Source organism: Callorhinus ursinus, unplaced genomic scaffold (assembly GCF_003265705.2).
Source record: "Callorhinus ursinus isolate GAN/ISIS: 27379988/994484 unplaced genomic scaffold, GSC_fseal_2.0 scaffold3, whole genome shotgun sequence".
Taxonomy (NCBI): Eukaryota; Metazoa; Chordata; class Mammalia; order Carnivora; family Otariidae; genus Callorhinus; species Callorhinus ursinus.
Genome location: NW_027397065.1, coordinates 33,953,309 through 33,974,325, shown reverse-complemented (window position 1 = coordinate 33,974,325; position 21,017 = coordinate 33,953,309). Strand labels below are relative to the sequence as shown.

Here is a 21,017-nt window from a genome sequence, read left to right as displayed (position 1 = left end):
ATGTCAATTATATCTCAAGAAAACTGGGAGAAAATGGCTTTGGGAGGTGGAATCAATAGGACTTGATGAGTGACTGAGAGCTGGCAGGTGAAGAGATCCATCAAGACCCATGACTACCTACCCCAGGGTGCCTATGGGGCCCTATGCAGTGCTGGTGAACTCTGCAGGGTGAGCAGGCTGGGTCTTGGATGATTGGCATGCCCTATCTGACTTTTTGACCACAGAAGCCCATGAAGAATCCTGGAGCTTTCCCCCAATGGTAATGTAGTCTACTTATTGATGAGGGAACCAGCACCCAGAGCAAAGCAACCTGCTAACGGTCACAACACACACTAAAGCTGGAATCTGGTTTAGAACTCAGTCCTCAGACCCACACCACTGCTCTTTCTGTCACACTGCTCTCTGCTGGTGGCTTGCCTTGCTCTCAGCCATTGTACTACTCAAATGAGGTCTTCAGTAATGAAAAACGTGACACATTTGAACTTCACTCTTCCTCAGGTGTTCCCAGATTTCAAAACAAAGAGTTTTACTGCATATGTATTTTAAAACCCAGCACCATTAGTAAGGAAAATGTTAAAAATTCTATTTAACTCCACATACCAAATGTCAAGGCTCTTAGTGGAACAGAGCACAAAACCCTGGGGTTCATTATCCTTCTCAGGAAGCCACAAGAGTGCAAGGACAAAGTTCAGATGCTCCTGGCATGACCACAGTTTAGAGTAATAATAACTTGACATTTCTTGGGCAGTTGTCTCTCTAGCTGCAGTCCATGCCAGGAACGAGGAGGTAGGTGAAAAATCAGCATTTAGATTCTGTAATTGTAGAGGGAAAATTGCCTCTAGTTGTCTGACCTTGAGCTAGATCCCCTGGCTGCAGCCCTACTTCCCTTGATGAGAACAAGAGAATTCAGGAAAGACTTTGGGGAAAAAGATTATTGTAGAAAGGAGCTGGAAGGCAAGCAACATTCACCCCAGAGGAAGAGTAGATATCTTTTTTGAAAATTAAATGTAACATTTACTTGTTTAAAAAATCATAATATAACATAGAATTGTATAAGGGAACTGTTGACATACACAATCTCTTTTCTAAGAGGTAATAAAATTATCAATTTGCATATAGATTTCCAGATATTTACTAGGGGTGTGTATGTGTCTATGTGTGTATGTAATCATTCTATAACTTAATTTTTTCTGTTATCATTTAAGATATTATGGACACTTCCTAGGTCACTAAAAAACTGAAGGAAGAAATGGTCAGAGAAGCAGTCAAACCTAATTTCTTCTCAGTACCTGAACTTTTAGAGCAACTGGGCCTAAAAAGAAAATGCTAGAAAGACTCAACTGAATATTAGCTTCTCTTTCAAGTAAATGATGCAATCTATATTTTTCTTTATATGTCTTGGAACCGTGGTTGGGGGGGGCAGTGGGAGGGAATGTGTGTGTGTGTGTGTGTATGTGTGTGTGTGTTTCTGTTTAGGAGCATTGTTTTGGGAGCACTCAATTTCTAATTATATTGAGAGAAAAACCCTGAATACCATTTTTCATGCTAATGGAGAAATTTACTTAAGTGCAGAATTATGCAACTGAGTTCTCTTGCCAAATTACATAAAGGCTGCAGCTCCTCTCAGTAGAATGAAGGATGGCTGGGGCACACATCACACTCTATTCATAACTTAGAGTTCTTTTCAAGGCTTTTGCCTGCGTCTTATTACCTACTTACTATTAATTTATTGCACAGGGTTGCCGTATTTTAAAGTAAAGTGAATGTTTTGGATGGATTGTTTTCTTTCATTTCTTCCATGTTGTTAACTTCTATTTTTTTGTTTAGGCTGTTTATGCTTCCACCTGAGGCAGTTTTTCTTCAGTGACAGCATTAATTTCTGTATGTTCATCCTAGACATTTTTCAAAACAGGACCCCCACATGTTGAGTTTGTCTTTTCTTCTCTCATCTGTAAATCATTCTTCCCTGGGGTGATTTATAGGAGGAAGACTGTTTACTGAAACTTCTTTGCAGTTTGCCCTAAGGGGGGATTCCTCTTCAAAGTCAGACTCTGGAAAAGTAACATTTAGAGGAGAAATAAATCTGTCATTGACAAAAGGGTTGACACCAGGAACTGGTCTGAGCACTCTGCCTCTTGACTGCTTCTCTCAATTAAATGAAGTCTTCATGGAGTTCTCTGGGCCACCAGGGTACTTGACAATTCACACAGGCAACATTGTAGTTATACTAGTCCTTCCTTGCATGGTCCCTTTCAAACTTGGCTCTACTCTTTCTCTTCTAACAGAATAATGCCTTATGTTTCAACTTTGTTACCCTTCAAAAGAGAATTTCTCTGGTCACTGTCGAGCTGGACAGCTCAATCTAGATTCACTGGATCAAAATTCTTTGTCTTAATCTGCAATTCTGGATTCCTTTTGGGTTTCTAGACTTTCGTGTTGGGGGAAGGGGTTGGGATGGTGACAATGACCATGCAGGAAAGGGGTGAATCAGGAAGAGGGCCCTCTCATTCATGAATCCTTGCCAGCCCTATTGCTTTGACTTAAAAGTGCCTGCTGAGTGCACTCAAGTGTTTCTTTCTGTAAATAGGATCAGTAAATGCAAGGATGATTTTCAGACAATTATTCTTCATCCCAAGTTGGAGTAAGGTGTGAGAAAGACAGAAGGGGGAGGGGAGAGGGAGAGAGAGAAAGAAGGGGAGAGAGAGAGGGAGAGAGGGGGAGAGAGAGAGGCAGAGAGGCAGGCAGGTTTGGTCTTTGAATGTTGTGATTTTTCCAAGTAATCACTCTTCTGAAACCACGAATGGCTTAATGGTTCTTTCTGTAAAGTCACTAATTTACACCTACTCTAATAGAGCAAATTATTGGCTTGAGGATAGGAAAACCAGCCGTCACCTTGGATTTAAAGCTTGAACAGAAAAAGGTTAGAGCCAACCATTTAGCTTCCCTGGACAATCCTGTAACATCATCCCCTGGGCAAATGATGCTTTCCTACTCACCCTGACTTGTTCCAGTTCCTGGCAATTGGCTATTACTTTGCTTTGTTCTCTGGAGGTGGTATTGCCTAACAGTTAAGGGTGAAATTCGGAACCAGACACTCAGGCTTAAATTCTCACTCTGCCTTTTACAAGTTGGGTGACTTTGTGTGGTTAGCATCGTGCCTGGTACATAGCAAAGGCTTAGTAAGTAGCAGCTATTAGTAGTAGTAGTAGTCTTAGTAGCCAAGGGAAGAATAATAAGGCTGCATAGCTGAAGATGACTATTAATACTATCTAGTTCAGATACCATTAGAACTAGCTGGACTGCTATGAGTTCTTGATTCATATTTCTGTACAGCTACATTGAAGGTGCTGAAGTTCATTCATTTAATACTTTATCATTAGTTGATGCATTTGTTTAAACTCCCTTTTGGTGTTCCAGGCCTATTGCTACATAGACGTGGGGATATGATGACCGAGATAGCCTCGACTCTGCCTGCATGGAGCTTCTACTCCGTGGAGGCAAGCAGGCAAGTGGTGATGGTGAGGAATGAAGTATTCACACAGGGAGCCCTCAGGCACTGTGATAGTCTGCTTTAAAGTTGTGAGGAGGGCACAGCATTCTTTAAGGAAATTCACTAGATAAGTGACCTCCCCTCCATAGTGTTCCTCCAGTGCCTGGCATCACATTTGGGGGTATCTCTTGACTTGTGTGGCAAAGTAGCAGAATGGTATAGCATGACCTTATTGTTGAGTGATTTTGTCAGATCATAGAGGCATTTAAAATAGATTTTTTATTTTTAAAATCTTCCAATTAATCTGGCCTTGCTCCCAGGCACTTGTGAAATGAGTCAGGTATGTGTCTCGCTAAGAGCAAATTTAGGTGAAGATGTGACCAGGTGAGGGAGACAAAGGAAAGCTGGGACTCAGGCCTAACCCTGCAGGGTGTTTATGGGACTGCTGGGGAGGAAGGAAGGAGAGCAGGACAAACTGTGGGGGTGGAATGGGGGGGCTGCTGAGGGCAGAGAGGTGCCACCAGGTAGGCAGTCACTGTGATCAGTGCCCACTAGAGCCTTTGTTCCCTCCTTTGCTCTTCTGTTCCTTTGGTTCATGCCTCTTTAATGTCTTTTCCTTTTTCTCATATGTAAAATATGAATGATAATAGTCTGTACCAAGTGAACTAACCCATGTGACAAATTTAGTGCAGTGCCTGACCCTTAGGAAGTGCTCAATTAATATTAAACTTTTATTATCCAACTTTTCTCACTATGTGGCAATACATAATTTACCTGCTGGCCTGCCTCATGATTTCTCTGGGAATGGGGACTGGCCTTACTCATATTTATCTACCCTGCAGTGCCTGGCACGCAGTAGGTGCCCAACAAATTGTATTTGTCTTTATGAAGATGCTGGGATTTTTTCCCTTCAAAATGCTTATGAAGCTCTAGAAGAAAATTATGGTACTATATAACAATAGCTAGCATTTATTTAGTGTTTACTATGTGCTAGGCACTGTGCTGGTTGCTTTGCATGCATTATTTGTTTGTAGGATCACCTTTTGGGGCTAATATCATTTTACTAATGAGAAAACTGAGCCATAGAGGGACTAAGAAACTTAGCCAAAGCCACCCAAATGGTAAGTGTCAGAGCAGAGTTTGGAACCCACACAGTCTTACCTAAATTTCTGTATTGCCTTAAAGAGGTAGGGAAGAAATCAGAGGATGCCTGTGAAAGTGGCTCAGAGGAGCCGGAAGTGGCCAAGGCATAGAAAACAAAATGGGCCTGGTGTGCCTGGAAACCCACCACCCCTGGATTCTAAAGTGAATCTTCCCGCTATCTTTCCAAGCCGGAGTATGCCTTGGTTAGACTCTGCTCCCTTGGGCTGCTGGCCTGAGGTTGGCATCTCCATTTTAGGCTGGGGCTTTATGTACCTGCATGGAAGAGGAGGCGCAAAGCATTGTACTCGCCATATGGGGCTCCATTTGCATTTAGTGAGTGCTCAGCTGTGCACAGTGTCTCCTTAATGAATCACATGCAAGCAGAGCATCGCTATATTTATCCAAGCCCTGGGAGCTGGCGTGCTTGCCGTGCTTGGGCTCCCAGGCCCCAGAACAGCGCCTCGCAGGTTGTTCCAGTTTTCCTTGTGGTCAGGGCCTTCAGGCCCTTCAGTAATTCCTTCCCTGGCAGGATCAGCTGGTTTCTGAAGCATCTTTCTAGGCGTGCTGAAGCCAAAAAAAATGTTTCCCTCCTGAAGCTATAAGAGACCAAGTGCTAAAAAAGGACCTTGAAACCACATCTGCTGTGCCCTTGACTTCAAGGCCACACTTAAAGCCTTGCAGATAGATGAAGCATTTTTTTTTTTCTTTTCTCTTCCAGCTTCTCAGGAGAGGCCCTACAGTGCTGAATGGCCCCCATCATCAGTTTATTTCTTGCATGTAATCTAAAACCCTTATGTATTTTATTTGCCTTAGTCACTCCTTCCTGGAAATACTCCTTTTATTTATATGTGCTCAGATAAGAGAGCCTCCCAGTATGATCACTTCTGTGCTTGGGAACCGACAATGACAATAAGAATAGTAGCTGATATTTACTTAACACTTATTAGGTGCCAGCTATAATATTAAACACTTGAAAGACATTATCTCACTTTTTCCTACCTCAAAATCACCCTTTGAGTGAGCATTATATCTCCATTTTGTCAGTAAGGAAGGTAAAGAGTTCAAGGCTGCGCAGTCAGTATACAGAGGAGTCTGGCTAGAGAGCAAAGCCCTGTACACTAAATAGCTGTTTGCACCACTTCTCCTATCCAACTGCGTTCATTTTCTCCAGCTCTTCTCCCCATTTCCACCAAGTAAAACCCCAGGCTTAAAAATTCTCTCTCTCTCTCTCTCTCTCTCTCTCTCTCTCTCTCTCTCACACACACACACACACACATACACACACACACACACACACGACCACACGCACATTTGCTAAGTAAGGCTGCAACAACTTTGCTTAATGATGTAGTCACTGTTAAATGCAAGCCATTTCCCTACAGAATTGGTTCTTCAATCTTTGATGAAACTTAGGCAGGTGTAGAATATTTTTCCTTCCCTGGACTAGAGTGTGATGTTTAGGTACCTCACTTGTGACATGAATAACAGGGAGCAGTTTGGATCCCCACTGAGGTGGATGTCCCTGAGCTTGGCCTCCTGGGATCCATGTCTTCTGCCCTCCCCTGTTAGAGTCTCAGAGCACAGAAGGAGAAGAGTGCCAAGTTCTGGTTCAAGCTATAGTACTGGCACAGTCTGTGACCTAGAGCAAATCAGATTTTTCTTAGTGGTAGAAATTAAATTCAGTTTCTTATAACGTTTAAAGTTGAGTGCATAGCCTGGACTTGGTCTTATAGCCTAAATATCTCTTTTCTTTCCTACCTCAGTCAAATAACATTTAAAAGATGGCAGTGAAGCCAAGTCACTTGCCCACTCTGGCCCTCGATTTCTTCTGTATAATGGGAAGCATGGACCAGATGTTCACTGGCCTTTCCCATAGTTCTTGGTTTAGAACTCCAGGGGCAGCACGAAGAAACCCACCCCAACCTGCAGAGCTCTGACCAGACAGGGTTGCAACAAATCCAACCAGAGCTAGTTTAAGAGAAAAAGGAATTTATTGGAAAGATATTTGTGTAGCTCATACAATCCAAAAAGAGTTAAAAAAAATCACACAGAGAGGGTGGGAACCAGGGCAACCTCAGGGATCTCTTCATCAGGAGTTCATGAACATTCCCCTGGAGTGCTGCCCTTAAGATGAACCCCAATAAAGCCCATTTTTATGTTTCTGTGTTAAAAAAATACGAATTCCAGGGAGAGAGCCACCAAAAGACCATTCAGTTATGGAAGGTGGGGGGTGGGTAGGGTCAAACAATAGGAAAAAGCTGCTGAAGGCCATTCTTGTAGGCTGCACAAGTGGTTCCCAAGAAGAGGACCAGGTGGGAATCCTACCCTCTTCCCCATGCAAATACACTAATAAGTATGCCTTACAGAGAAGGTCCATATGTATGTAAATAGTAAAAAAAATAAAAAATAAATGATGACTCTACCATGGGCAGCCATGTCTGGGTGTTAAATGTGAGTGGGAAACACTATAGACCATAATAGGGATTGTGAGATCTGTTAGTAGACGTTTTCAGGCAGCTGTGGCTAGTGGAAAGAGTAACAGATTTCAAGGCAAAAGGCTTGGGGGATGGACCATCCATTAGCTTAGCTTTGGGCACAAAGAAAAACTAAACAATGTCATCTCTTGGGGAAACCACCACCACTTTGAATTAGAATCCTGCCTTCCTCTCTACCAGATCTGGTCTCATAGTTTGAACTTTGTTGGGATTTGGGCAAGTTTCAACCTCTTGGGAGTTTTCTGTGTCCTTATCTCTGAAGTGGGAATGATAGTAATATTCCTATAATTACCAACAAAACGACAGTTAACATTTGCTGGCACAAGGCATATGCCGAGCACTTCACTTGTGAGCTGGTCTCTTCACAGTACTTGGGCACAGTGCTGTTATGGCCTAAGTTTTGTAGATGAGGAACCAGGGCTTGTGGGAATGAAGAGGGGCAGTAAAGCATGGAGCAAAGTGCTGTACAAAGTGATCGAGAGGGTGGGCCCAGGAGCCAAATGGCCAGATATGAGTGGCTCTAACACTTCCGGATGTGGAGTCCTTGGGCATGTTGCTTGAGTTTGATCAGTCTGTAAAATGGGGATAATGATAGGGCCCACCATAGTGTGGTTGTGAGGGTAAGTGATTTAATACGTATGCAGACAGTGCCTGGGGCCGAGCAGTACGCAATAACATCTGCTGTCATTAATAAGGTTGAAAAGTGGAGGTTGGAGACCCAGAGCTGATGGACTCTAAAACACATTGTCTATGGCTGACATCTCTATGCTGACAGGACAAGAAGGTTCAGAAGGGAGGAATTTAGGAGAGGGGAGAGGGCACAAGGGAGGGAGAAGGAGAGAGAGCTGCTTCAGGACTCTTGGCTCCTCTCACAGCTTATCTCTATGACCTTGAGATAGAAACCCAGAAAGTCAGAGCAATCACTGGGTCCTTGTAATTGATTGGAACATTCAGTACGGGCTTTCTCTTAAGCTTCTGACTTCAGGGGGCTTTAGGAAGCGGTCAGTTAGGAAAAAAGAGAAGAGAGGCAGAGAGTAAATAATACTCACAAGCAGATAAGCAGACACATGTTTAAAGACAGAGAAAGGCAATAGAAGAGAAGCAGAACGAAGAGAAAAGAGGGGTGAGGGGATGGGTGGGAATTCAGTGCAGACAGTGCTTGATGCACCGCCCTTTCTGTGGCTGGTGGAGCCAACAGACCCGTAAAGCGCTGACAGCTTTATCTAAGGAAAGCACCTTCCCCACAGCTGCAGCAAGTGGCGTCTGACTGTGGAGGGCAGTGACAGGAGACACTCTTTATCTGAACTGGAGACAGGAGCACTCTTCTCTGTATTTCGTGCAGGATGCCACAGATTAGCCTGAAGATTTTTCATGGTTGGTGATAAAGCCTTGTTTGGAGAGGCCTAGGGCTGAACGACACTCCAAGGCCGGGCCAGGAGGGCCATAAGCCTTAGGAACCTGGAGACAAATTTTATATGAGGGGATGGTTTCTATAAAAAGTTGCATGTATATATTCTTGCTGGCCTTGAAAATCTCTGCAAGAATATCCATCCAAATGTTAACAATCCCTAATCTCGAGGTAGGATTAATGAGGAGTCTCACTTTAAAAGTAATGTGTTTCTGTTATGTTGGCCTTTTTGACAGTAACAATATAGGGCCTTTATAAAAAAGAGGAACAAAGTTTCACCTAGGTGATAAGCATGCTCCTTGAAATGAGAGGGCTGGGTACACAGTGGCCCCCGACATGGAATAGGCAAGTACATATTTGTCTGACAAGCATGCAATGGCTGAGTGGAAGGGCGGTAGACTTGAAAATATTTCTCCTTGATGCTTCCCAGAGACTTTGGAAATCTGGTGACCACAATCTCCCTTCTGATTCTTGCAGAAGGGTGAAATTATGAATGTCCCCTCAGCTTGGACGAGTTTCATTCCTTTGAGGTTCTTCAGGGTTTAAAAAAAAGGCAGGAGTCAGTGGGAGGGTATCTGTTCTGTGTGTGGACAGAGGTTTTCCTGTGAGTGAATGATGGCCGGAAACACTGCTGGCTCAGCACCCTGGCGCTGAAGTCCCTGTCTCCCACCCCTCACTCTTAATCTTAAATGAAGTTTGTGGCTGCACACACTTTCAAAGGTATTGCCTGTAGGCTTGAGAAATGACCCAGATGTGTCTTCTTTCAGGCTTTATGAAGGCAAAGAACAGATGGAGTTTGAAGAATCCATGAGACGGCTTTTTGAATCCATCAACAACCTGATGAAAAGTCAATATAAAACAACCATCCTTTTGCAGGTTGGTTTACACTACAAAAAAAAAAAAAATCTCTTTTCCTTTGGTCATCCGATAAACACCAGCATGGTGAGATAATGTCCACTTTTGCTTGAATATGTAGCCCTGTCTTAATTGAAGGCCTGGGCTGGCCACATGGTACAAGGATCATGAACACCAAGGAAAGCACATTTATTGTTTGTTTCCTGTGAAGGTAACAGTGCCTCTTTTTAAATAACTCTGAAGCTTTTGCTACCTGGAGGGAAATAGGTCAAGCCTGATCCACTTCTAATGGTGACAGTGGTGGGGCGTCTGGGTGGCTGAGTCAGTTAAGCGTCCAACTCCTGATCTCGGCTGGTGTCCTGATCTCAGGGTCGTAAGTTCGCACCCTGCACAGCATGGAGCCTGCTTAAAAAGAAAAATAATAATGGTGACAATGGTTAAGGTGGCAGCCTCTTAAATCCTCTACTTTCGATTCTCAGCACCATAAGCTCAGATCCCCTTTTGGGGTTAGAGTCTCCTCAATAAACAGGAAATACTTTGGAGAGAGGTCCTCTAATTTATGGTTCATGATGCTAATGTATAAACTCTGTAGATCTTTGAGAAGCCTTGAGTCTCACCCCAAGTTTGAGCAAGAGTTTAGCAGCAGAGAGGCTGAATGAAGAGGCTGTTTCAGGGAAGACTTCCTAACTTTCACAGGATTGACTGGCTGCCTCATGCCATATGAACAGGAAACAAATGCATTTATTGCAACCAGTGAGTTAACACAGATTACTTGTTCTTCTTTTTATCAGAGTTATCCTTTTAGTTGCTAATTTAAGTATCTGCTGTGCGTGAGATCACCCAGCCCCTGGCTGGAATGGGTGAGGTGCTAGTGTCCAGTTAGAATGGAGGTGAGGAGGCAGAAGCAGAAGTCTGTCTAGGCAGCATCCGCTGCTGATGCCATGGGTTCCCAACTTTGCACATCAGAATCTCTTAGGAATCTTTAATAAATTCTGATGCCTGGTTACCACCACCAGACATTCTAATCTAATCAGTATGGAGTATGACCAGGGCAAGGGGAGTTTAAAAAACTCCCTGGTGTGAAGCAAAGTTCAGGAATCACTCTGCTCTAGTTGCTTCTTTTGATTGAACAAATGCTGGCGACCTCTGTGTGTGTGTGTGTGTGTTTGCATGTGTGTGTGTGTGTGTGTGTGTGTGTGTGTGTAGAGGGGGGCTTTGTCTAGTTCACCAATGTATCCTCAGCACATTGAAGAGTCCTGATACATAGCTGATGCTTAATAAATATCTGTTGAATGAATGACTCTCAAGATAGGTGTGCAGATCTCCATTTCATAGATGAGGACATTGAAGCTCAGAGTTGATAGCACTTTGTCAGGCTCCACTGCAGTCAAGGGTATGGGCTGGCATTCAGATCTCCTCCTGCCTGGCTCTGAAGACCGTGCTCTGAGCTGCTACATTACCCTGTTCTTTACACTATACATTTAGCACCTACTGGAGATAAGACTGTTTTGTTCGGGATGAGTCTTACTGTTTTCATCTTCCCTTCCCTTTTGTTGCTGTTGTTGTTGTTGTTGTTTTAAGTCTTCCTTCATCCTTTTATGAACCTTCATCATTTTACAACAAAGGGAATAACAGGAGTAAGGGACAGCATGAAGAGATGTGATAAGAGCCAGAGCCTGTCACCCTGCCTGTATCATAGTAGAAGCAGCTGAGCTTCCAGGGAGAGGTGTGAGGTTGTTCGGTGAGGGCTGAGGTTGACTGGTTGCAAGGAGTCAGTTCTTGAAATCGCTCCAAGGAAGCTGAAGTACGAAAGAGCAGAAATGCCGGACGAATGAAGGAAGACAGTTGGTTGGGAGGAGAAAGGAGCAGATGCTTCAGAGAGATAGAGGTGCCAGGAGAGAGACAGACCACTGATCTTGAGAAAGCCGGAGGGAAGCAGCTCTCATACAGCCACTTTTTCTACTTGCAGCACCTATTTCCCGGTGATGAGCTGCATGCACCTTGGGGGAAGGGACAAAGGGACATGGAATAAGATAGGGCAGAAAGAGAGGAGGAGAAAGAAAGGAAGCTACAAAGCAAAGAGGAGCTGGTGAGCACCGTGGCACTGAGGAGACCTGGATGTTCTTCTTGCTCAGCTGTATGACTGTAGGCTCGTCATTTAACTTTTCACAGTCTGTTTCCTCCTCTGTAAGACTTCGCTGTTTACGTGAGGATCAAATAAACACTGTCTACGAAAGAGCAGATTGTAAAATGCAATGCAAATGCAGAGAACTAATGTGATTGTTATGGTCTGGGCATAAGCCTTTTTACTCGAGTTCTTACTGTCTGGGAAGTTATGTTAGAAATGCCTTATTTTCCCTGGGATTTGGGCCAGGTTATGCTGGTTTCTTCTCAAGGATTTCCACCCCAGAGTCATCAAAAGGGCCTTCATCTCTTTTTTAATTTGCTCTGAGGGCCAAATTTAGCTTCCAGGGTTTACATAAAATCAATGATACTTTCTACCTATGTCTATGGTTGCTGAAAATTTGTCAAAGAAAGATATAGCCTTATCCAAATATGGGAAGCAACAACCTTTGAAGATTTAATGCCGTTTTAAGGTGTGATGTGTGGGCTGACGAGGGGAGAGGGGTCAAGGCCGTGTAATGTTAGCAAGCTCCATACAAGGAATCTTCTTGAACTTTGGCATTTGCTACTGGAGCAAGAGCTTTGGATTTCTTGAACTTTGGCATTTGCTACTGGAGAGAGACCTCGGTGGGAATTGGGCATCCACACTTGGGCATGTAACATCGGGCAAATTGCTTCAGTTTTCTGGACCTCTGTTTATCCTTTTATGAAATGGAAAGCCTAATGTCTAATTTAGAGGAAATATTGAGAGGATTAAATAAAGCAATGTATATAAAGGGAGAAATATAGGGCCTATTACATATTTCAATTTAAATAGTTTTTAGCCATTTATACCTCTCTCTCCCTTCTTTACCTCATCATTAAAACAGAAGTTTTTGGAGCATTTTCCTAGAGTAGAAGGGGATATTTATATTCCTAACCTCGTCACATGAGGCTGAACAGTTTTAGGATGTTTGGTTATTCAGCTAGATCAGGAAACATAGATATAAATTTCAGGGAGAATAAACCCACAAGAACTGACTCTATGGGGGGAAAAAAAAGGGATGACAAATAGTATAGGATGACTGGAGTCCTGATTCTGAGCCTGCATGGGGTATAGTGGGAGAGAGTGCTGTGATCTATTAGTAGTGTCTGCCATAAGTTTTGGGTGAGAGTATAGCCTAAGAATGCCAATGAGTGCAACTTTACACCTCCAGCTGGGTAGCAGCTGATGGTGGAAACCCTCATTCATGCCTGCTTTAATTTAGCGTTGAGCAGATCTGGTTCAATCAATCTCGGCTGTGTCCATTGTGAGTTCTGGGATCTCATCAAATTATTTATCATTTCTGAGACTCATCTGGTGTTTGTGAATTGCTTCCTGTGGTTTCCTTATTGTTCAGAATTGGCATGACAGCAGCTCACTCAAAACTATGGAGAATTTAAAACCAGCAATTCAAAGAAGGTAGAAGATCATTAAAAATACCTTCCATTGGGGCGCCTGGGTGGTTCAGTCGTTAAGCGTCTGCCTTCGGCTCAGGTCATGATCCCAGGGTCCTGGGATCGAGCCCCGCATCGGGCTCCCTGCTCAGCGGGGAGCCTGCTTCTCCCTCCCCCGCCCCCCTGCTTGTGTTCCCTCTCTCGCTGTGTCTCTCTCTGTCCAATAAATAAATAAAATCTTAAAAAAAAAATAAAAAAAATACCTTCCATTGATTGAGTACCTACCATGTGCCAAGCATGAAGCTGGGCTCTTCACATACAGTGTTTTTCATCCTGCCAGAGATCTGCAAGGAATCACTGTCTTCAGTGTCCACAGAAGGCTCATTTCATCCACAGGATGAAATAATTCATCCCAAATTATACCTATCCAGAGTGGTGGAGCTAGGACTTGAAAGTACCCAGGTCTCTTGACTCCAAAGTTAGTGTTCTCCCCACCACAAGGAATGGATTAGGACAGGGGTTTCCATGTATTTTCAGTAACAGGCCATAAGCTTGGAAGTCCCTGTGTGTGCCAGCCCTGTGAGCATTTTTGATAAAACTGATGGTAGGTTGAGAGGATCAAAATCAGACATGAGTGAACTGGATGTAGCTCAAATGTGAGGAAAGGGCATTTGGTGACATTAGGCAGACCCATTTGTCCCATTCTCCTTCAGGTCCAGGGTTCATCACACTGCTCCAGTTTGATGGTATGAGTGAGAATAAATGAACAGCTTGTATTGAATGGTATGCTCCCTTGGCCACTATGATTGTCATACATGGTAATAATGCCACTAGAGTGTCCCGAAGGGCAGGGGAGCTCTGTCTTTTGTATCCCCAGTATCTGAACCAGAGGCTGCCACTTAGTAGGTACTCGAATATTTTTTGGCTAAACAAATGAAACAATGAATACCAGCTTCCGCTGTTTTGTGTTTTAGCATTTATTATGTATCACACATTAGGCTGAAAGCTTCACATATATTGTTAGCTCATTTGATTTTTATAACAACCTTATTAGGCAAATACTCTTCTTATCTCTACTTTACAGATGAGGAAATGGAAGCTTAGCAAGGCTGAGTAACTTAACCACAACTAAGAAGGGGCAGGTCTGGGATTTGAATCCAGACTGTGTAAGTCCAGAGTTTGTGCTCCTAATCACCACTGAACAAAGCATAGTTTCATGAAAGACCCAAGTCTTTCCTGCAGAATGTCAAATGGATAAGTAATAAGCAACAGTAAGCAATAATAAAGATGGATAGATGTTCGGTCCATAGTCATGAAGGCAAGCTAATTAAGGATGCCTTTTTCTTTCCTCTCTTTTTATTGCTTATTGGTATAAAATGTTCATATGTCCAACTAAAGGAAGAAAGTGGTCTATTCTTGTGAAGGGACCCCCAGGCTGTAGGCTGAATTCCCAAAGTAGGAGAAATGAAACTTACTATTTAAATTATGCCTTTCTCATCCATATACCCCATACTTAGGGGTAATGTTTGGGGAGGATGCACTCAGTGGTGGGGAGGAGGAAATTTGTTTCAGTGAGGCTGTTGTAGGCATACTGATAACTAATATTTAATCTTCACGTTGGCCTTAAATTACGTAGCTTTGTTTTCCTTCATTCTCCTGGTGAGAAAACGAGAACACAGAGAGTTAACCTGCTCAAGGCAACATAGATAAAAGTGATCCACAGGGACTTGACTCAGACAGTCAGCCTCTCCAGCCAGCCATTCAGAAACAATGAACTCCCCCACCCCCACCAAGCCATGGGGGCCAGTATAATGTTGGCTTACACAAAGTATGGAGACATATGTATTCTGGAACGTGTTGGCCTGTATTTCGTTCTCTTTCCCTGAGAGATTGGTGAGGAGGCTGACTGTCCTGAGAGAGCTGCCTGTATTGTCCTTAGGGACAGCGCCATATCTCTGAGGAAGGCGTCCTCTTCTGGTCATGCTGTGTGGTGCATTTCTATGACATTGTCTGGTTTCCATGGACCTTGACCAACCAGTGCTTGGTGAAAATAAAAGGACTGAAAATTGGTGGGATGGAAATACCGTCTATGCTCTTGAATGAGGAAGATGTCTAGAGCTCTTGTAAAACCTTGCATCACCGCAAGAGATGCTCTTTTTGGCTAAAATTCTGTCTACTGGCATCTGTGCAGTTCACTCTTACTCTGTTTGGAGGGGGAGGGGGCCTGGAAACAAAGAACAAATCCCCTTTGAGTTTGAGGGAGCGTTTGGTTTGATTTTTGATGTTATTTTTAAATAGTTGCTCTTTTCTAGCAGCCCAGGATTATCAATTCTGGGTAAGTCCATCTGGATAACAATCATCTCAAGTGTCCTCCCATGACTTACCTCTGGGTCGGTGAAACCAATGTTGCTTGGTTTGGATCTGGCTCTCTTCTTGAGGTTGAAACTAGCCTTTGAGAGGGGTCCAGAGTTGGTGATTAATCTGGGAAATCCTCTCTTGGTGCCACATGGTAAGCTAATTACTAAGTTGGCAAATGTTTTCCTGGTATCCTTTCTTACAACCCCTGATACATGTGGTGAGGAAGATCCTTAACTGAGGAGATGTCAGAAAAACTGTACCTTCTTTTCAAAAATTATCCTCATAAAGGGGAGAAAGTTCTTTTTCTCCTTCTTTCCCCAAATCAGCCTTTTTTCCCCTACCGAAACCTTTCCTTAAAGCAGGGTGGGCAGTAGCCAAACACACTGGCTAGGGCCCAGTTGGACAGAATCAGGTACAAATTCTTACTATTGCTGCATCTTAAGCTGTGTGGCTTCTGGGAAATTACTTCACTTCTCTGTGCCATAGTTTTCCTCGCTGGTAAAATAGGATGACAGAATCTATTCATAGAGTGGTTGTAAAGTGCAGTGAGGTCATGCATGTAAAGCATTTGACACGTTTAAAGTTTCCAGTAATGGTTGTTATTTCAAAACCTTATAATTAATAATCCTATTATATACCTTTATATACATACACATACATAAGCTTATCTGTGTATGTTTTTCTTAAATATTATATATAATATAGGAATTATACTATGGAATGAAAGTAATAACATGACAATATTATTTTATGTATAAAAGTAGTATTAATGAGAGTAAAAATTACATTAGTAGTAAAGCAACTTAGTTCCCCAGAGGCCAATAGGTCTAGAAAGCCAAGCTCTTTCTAGTTTCCAGGCCTTAGAAACATGCAACAAATGGAGGTCCATTTGTTGGACCTCCCCAGGGGGGAAGAGGTCCCCAGGGGGGTCTTATGGCTGAGCTGCTCTGCCTTCTGGGGGAGCTTGCTGGTTGCACCTGAACCTACCTGCTATCACTCCACTCACGTGGGTAAGAGCCGTGTGAAGGGGAGAACTATGGACAGGAGCCCTGGGGCCAGTGCTGCAGACTTTCTGGGTCAGAGGAGGGCCATCCTTGTTGGAAAAGAAAACCACAGACCTGCCACTTCACTGTGAGGCCGCCTGGACCAGATGGAGGTTTAATATTCTCCAGTTGAGTTGGTAACACCCTCTGAGTCTCGGGGTGACAGCTACTTAGTTTATTTTACTTTATTGCCAGCCCGGAGCTGAGAAGCTGGGAAGATTGGCTCCTTCTGGAACAGCCCTTGTCCCAGCCCCGTCGAACCCCTCCTCACTGTCCACTGAAGCATTTAAGTGTGTGTGTCAGTGTAGGAGTCCTGGTGACTGCTGTCCGGCAGCATGGCCTCAAAGCCCTGGGATGGCATGCAGCCCGCCCGTGAAAGCCAGTAACTTGCTGTGGACAATGAAGTCCCGGCTTTCCCAACTTGCTGAGGGCTCGATTTCTGTTTTTGTCCTCTCCCTTTGGTCTTAATTCTGATGAGTACATATCATACTTTGTCCAGGTGCTGGGGAGGGAGGGCAGGTGTTTGAGAGATGGAATAAGGTGAAATTCAGCACAAACACCTTGGGGAGCCTACTATGTGCTGGACATTACAATAGATACATGATAGACTTTGTTTCACATTATTCCCCTTTCCCCCACGTGAAGATGCTGAGGCTCAGGGTGTGAAGCCTGGGGGTTCACAGTGCTAGGTGGAGCACTGTGGTTCTTGCCCAGGTCGCCGGGGGCCCAGAGCTCTATGTTCATTGGTCTAAGAGTGAATGGAGAAACAGTTTGCTGGGAGTGTTTGGACCAGTCTTTTTTAGGGCATATGCCTTGGCATAGAGCATATCTTTAGAATTTAGACATGGTAAATAGGTGTTCCAATTGGGAAAGTGCAGCCTGCTGATGTGTTTGATTTGACTAGCACAGTGTTAGAACAGGTAAACAAGAATGACTCAATTCTTTAGAGAGAGTGTGGGTTCCATGCACCTCGTTATTACTTCCCATGGGCCCAGACTCATCCCATTCATTCTTTTCTTTTGCTTGCCCAGCCTTTCAGGCTTCTGTTTTTGCTATATCTATTTGGTGCTTCCTGATAAAAATGGCCCCTGACCAACTAGGTTGGAATGCACTGGATACTGTAACTGCTTAGAGGAATGTTACAGTGTGTCTTAGCATATTAAAATTCTGAAGAGTTCTGTAATTAAAAACAAAAAGCTCACTGGTTTATTTTTTCTGAAACCAGAATTTCCCCAAATTATTTTATTGCAAAGCGCCTTTTACCTCACAGGATACCTACCTAACATCATCCTATAGAACAAGGGTGTCTCAATAGAGCATCAGCTTTGGAATCTTGTTATCTCTTGTCATCTTGATTTGAAAGAATAAAAAAATAAATTCCTAGACACAAAATCCAATAACTATAAATTCTGACAAATCTGACAACATACAGATTAAAGTTCTTCTGTGCAGTGAAAGATATGGTAAACAAAGCCAAAAGACAAGCAGTAAACAATAGGACAAGCAAGAGGAAATTCTTCCAAATCGTGTTACTGCAAAGTGGTGAATTTATCTATGAAAACACTATTTCCCTTGTAGGACTGACATAAGGTTTAACAAGATAATCTATTAGGTGTTCGATGTCTGCCCCACTGAAAGTTCTCAGAGGATAGTCATAATTATTATCTATGTTAACTAGAAGCTCAGTTGTGTATGGTTAGAAATAAGATTTTCTTTAAGAAAGGAATTTTCAATATTTTTATTTTGATCTGATTACGAAAGGGTGATTGATACATGTTGATTATGGAACACTTAGAATATAAAGAAAAATAAAAAAGAAGAATTTTAAATGCATCCTTCCACTAGATACTTAGGTATTATTTTGCAGCCATGTGGCTTATAACTCCTTCTGTAGTAGCTGTAGGTACTCTGCTGCTTTGCAAAGGATGCTGTGATGCAGGGGATTGGGTGGGTCTCATACCTTTGAATGCATCAGTCAGTTTACACAGAGGAAAGAAACAGGCCACCACAATGTGCAGCTAGTACACTAACCCAGCTAGTGGCCAAAAACATGCCCACCATTGTTCACAAATTGGCCAGGGAGAGAAAATATGAATAACTCAGTCCAAGCTGTCCTTGCCGCCCACAAAACAATTCAAACACACCATCCATCTCCCAATAATGATTGAAGTTACCATTTAGCGGGCACCCAAAACATGCCTGGCTCTCTGTCGGATGGCTCATGTATGTGATTTTTAATTTTTCCAATCAAAATAGGTATTATTTTCCCTACTTTACAGATAAGGACATTGAAACATCAGAGAGGTTAAGTGTTTTGTCCAAAACCACATGGTTACTGGGAGTAAAGCCAAAATTTGACAGCAGGTGTCTAACTTTGAAGTCTGTGATCATCATATACATTACTGCCTCCTTAAAGATAGAAGTAGTTGTGGCTCACTTTCGTCACAGAAGTACATGCTAATGTTCCAGTGTGCATACGGAGTCTTGAACCTCTGCAGGAGTGCCCAGGATTCAGGGTCATTTTCCCTTGATCCCTCTCATGTTGCGAAGTATCCTCCTTACCATGTGGAGTTGTTGGATGTGGGCATCCCTCATGTTGGTTTCACTTTCCACCTAGGTGGCGGCTTTGAAATATATCCCATCTGTCCTCCATGATGTGGAAACCGTCTTCGATGCTAAGTTACTCAGGTGAGAGCTCACCATGTACTTTCCTGGGCTCTGGTGGCAGGTGAGGGGTTCCGAGGGAGGGAGAGGAGGAGTGCTTTTGTGGGGGATTCTGCATGGGTACTCAGAGCTGGGGTGGGGAGGGCACATGGTTAGGAACTTGGTGTAGGGCTTCCAGTGTCAGATTTTTACATTCCGGTTTTATTTTGCCAGACTTTGGTGAAAACCAACATAAAATAAGCATCCTTCTTTGATGACATGAATGATACAGAATGCAAACATGTGGGTTAAAGAGCTGATAGTTGGTGTGAATGTTGCCATCTCATTTGGGCTTGAAGGTTATTTTGGGGTCCCGGTCTGTGTCCTGTATGCACTGTAGAGAGCAACCTCCAGTCACTTAACAGGAATAATAGAGAGATAGGCTCCCTTTTTCCTTCTTCTTTACCCCATTTCTCTCATGAGATGAACACATTAGTTTAAAGTGATTATGCTGTTAGAATAGAGGCCTCTACACCAGATATGGCCTTTCCTTCTTTTTCCTAAATTCACATAAGTTCCAAGATAACATATAGAAGATTTTATTTATTTATTTATTTATTTTTAAAGATTTTATTTGTTTATTTGCTAGAGAGAGAGAGAGAGAGTGACAGTACAAGCAGGGGGAGTGGCAGGCAGAGGGAGAAGCGGGCTCCCTGCCGAGCAAGGAGCCCGATGCGGGACTCGATCCCAGGACCCTGGGATCATGACCTGAGCCGAAGGCAGACGCTTAACCGACTGAGCCACCCAGGCATCCCAATTTTAAAAACTTTCTTTTATTGAGATGTTTTTAGATCTAGAAAAGAGTTGCAAAGATAGTATACATACGCCTTTGACCCAACTTCCTCCCTTAATAAGTTCAAACTTTACTTAGCTATGGCATAGTCATCAAAACCGAGATGTGAACATCACTATAATTCTATTCACTGCACTCCAGACGTGATTTGGATCTTGTCGGTGTTTTCACTCGTGGCCTTTTTGTCTTCATACCAAGATTTCTGCTGGCTTCTTTTCATCCTGCTAGTCTCAAACTAAACGGTATCTTCTCAGAGGAGCTACCTCTGAATACTGTAAATCACTTCAATTCCTCCCCAGCCCCTACACCATTACATTCTAATACAACTCCCCATTTCTTGTCTTCATTGCACGTGTCCTCTCATATTGATTTGTTTGCCTCTGTGTTGAGTGCCGACCTCCATGAGAATGTAAGTTCCTTGCCGACTGGGACCACGTCTGGTCCTATTGTATCCCCACTCTTGTGCACATTGCCTGTCACACATCAAATAGATGCTTAACAAGTACTTGAAGGGATGAATGAACACAATGAGCTGATTTTGGAAAGCTTGACAGGGGCTATAATTCTGTTTCAGTGGTGTTTTTATGTTCACTCTATCGGGGAAGAACTATCTCCTTTATCATGTCCCAAACTGCTTCTAACCCACAATTTTTCATAGCTTTTTTTTTTAAATTAAGGACCCTTTTGATCTTAAGACTTATAAGGTATTACTAACTATAAAACATTAGTAAATAAAGTGGTATGGTAACAAAGTCAGAACTTGGTTTCAAATCTTTGTTTCTTGAGCCCCCTAGCTGTGCAACCTTGGGAAAGCTAGTTAACCTTTCTGAACCTTAGTTTTTCCACTTGTAAATTGGGATAAGTATGGTAGCTACCTCATAGACTCATGAGGTTTAGATGACATAACAGATGTAAAGTGCCAAGCATGTGTCTGATACACATAATGGCTCAGGGTTATTGGTATTATTTTCAGGTTTTCATATCTCTTTGGATGCTATTAGGAGTCAACACTAACACCAACTACACATAGGCTTATTATGCATCTGATACTTTGCCAGGATTTGGTGGGGGGGCGGGGTGGAAAGGGAGCAAGTTGTATGTCATTTCTGCCTCCACATGGCTGGCAGTCTGGGCATGGATTGTAAGTGCCAGGATGTGGGAAGCACTGATCTACTGTACTCCTGTTTTT

At 43.1% G+C, this 21,017-nt stretch overlaps 1 protein-coding gene across 1 annotated transcript in view; it reads left to right on the top strand.

The window, feature by feature from the left end:
• DOCK2 (dedicator of cytokinesis 2) overlaps positions 1-21,017 on the top strand; it is a 414,356-nt gene that overhangs the window by 100,781 nt on the left and 292,558 nt on the right. Inside the window, exons 23-24 of the mRNA XM_025867057.2 lie at positions 9,304-9,412; positions 18,950-19,020. Of these exons, the coding sequence (XP_025722842.1) occupies positions 9,304-9,412; positions 18,950-19,020 (180 nt within the window). The remainder of the gene's footprint in view (positions 1-9,303; positions 9,413-18,949; positions 19,021-21,017) is intronic.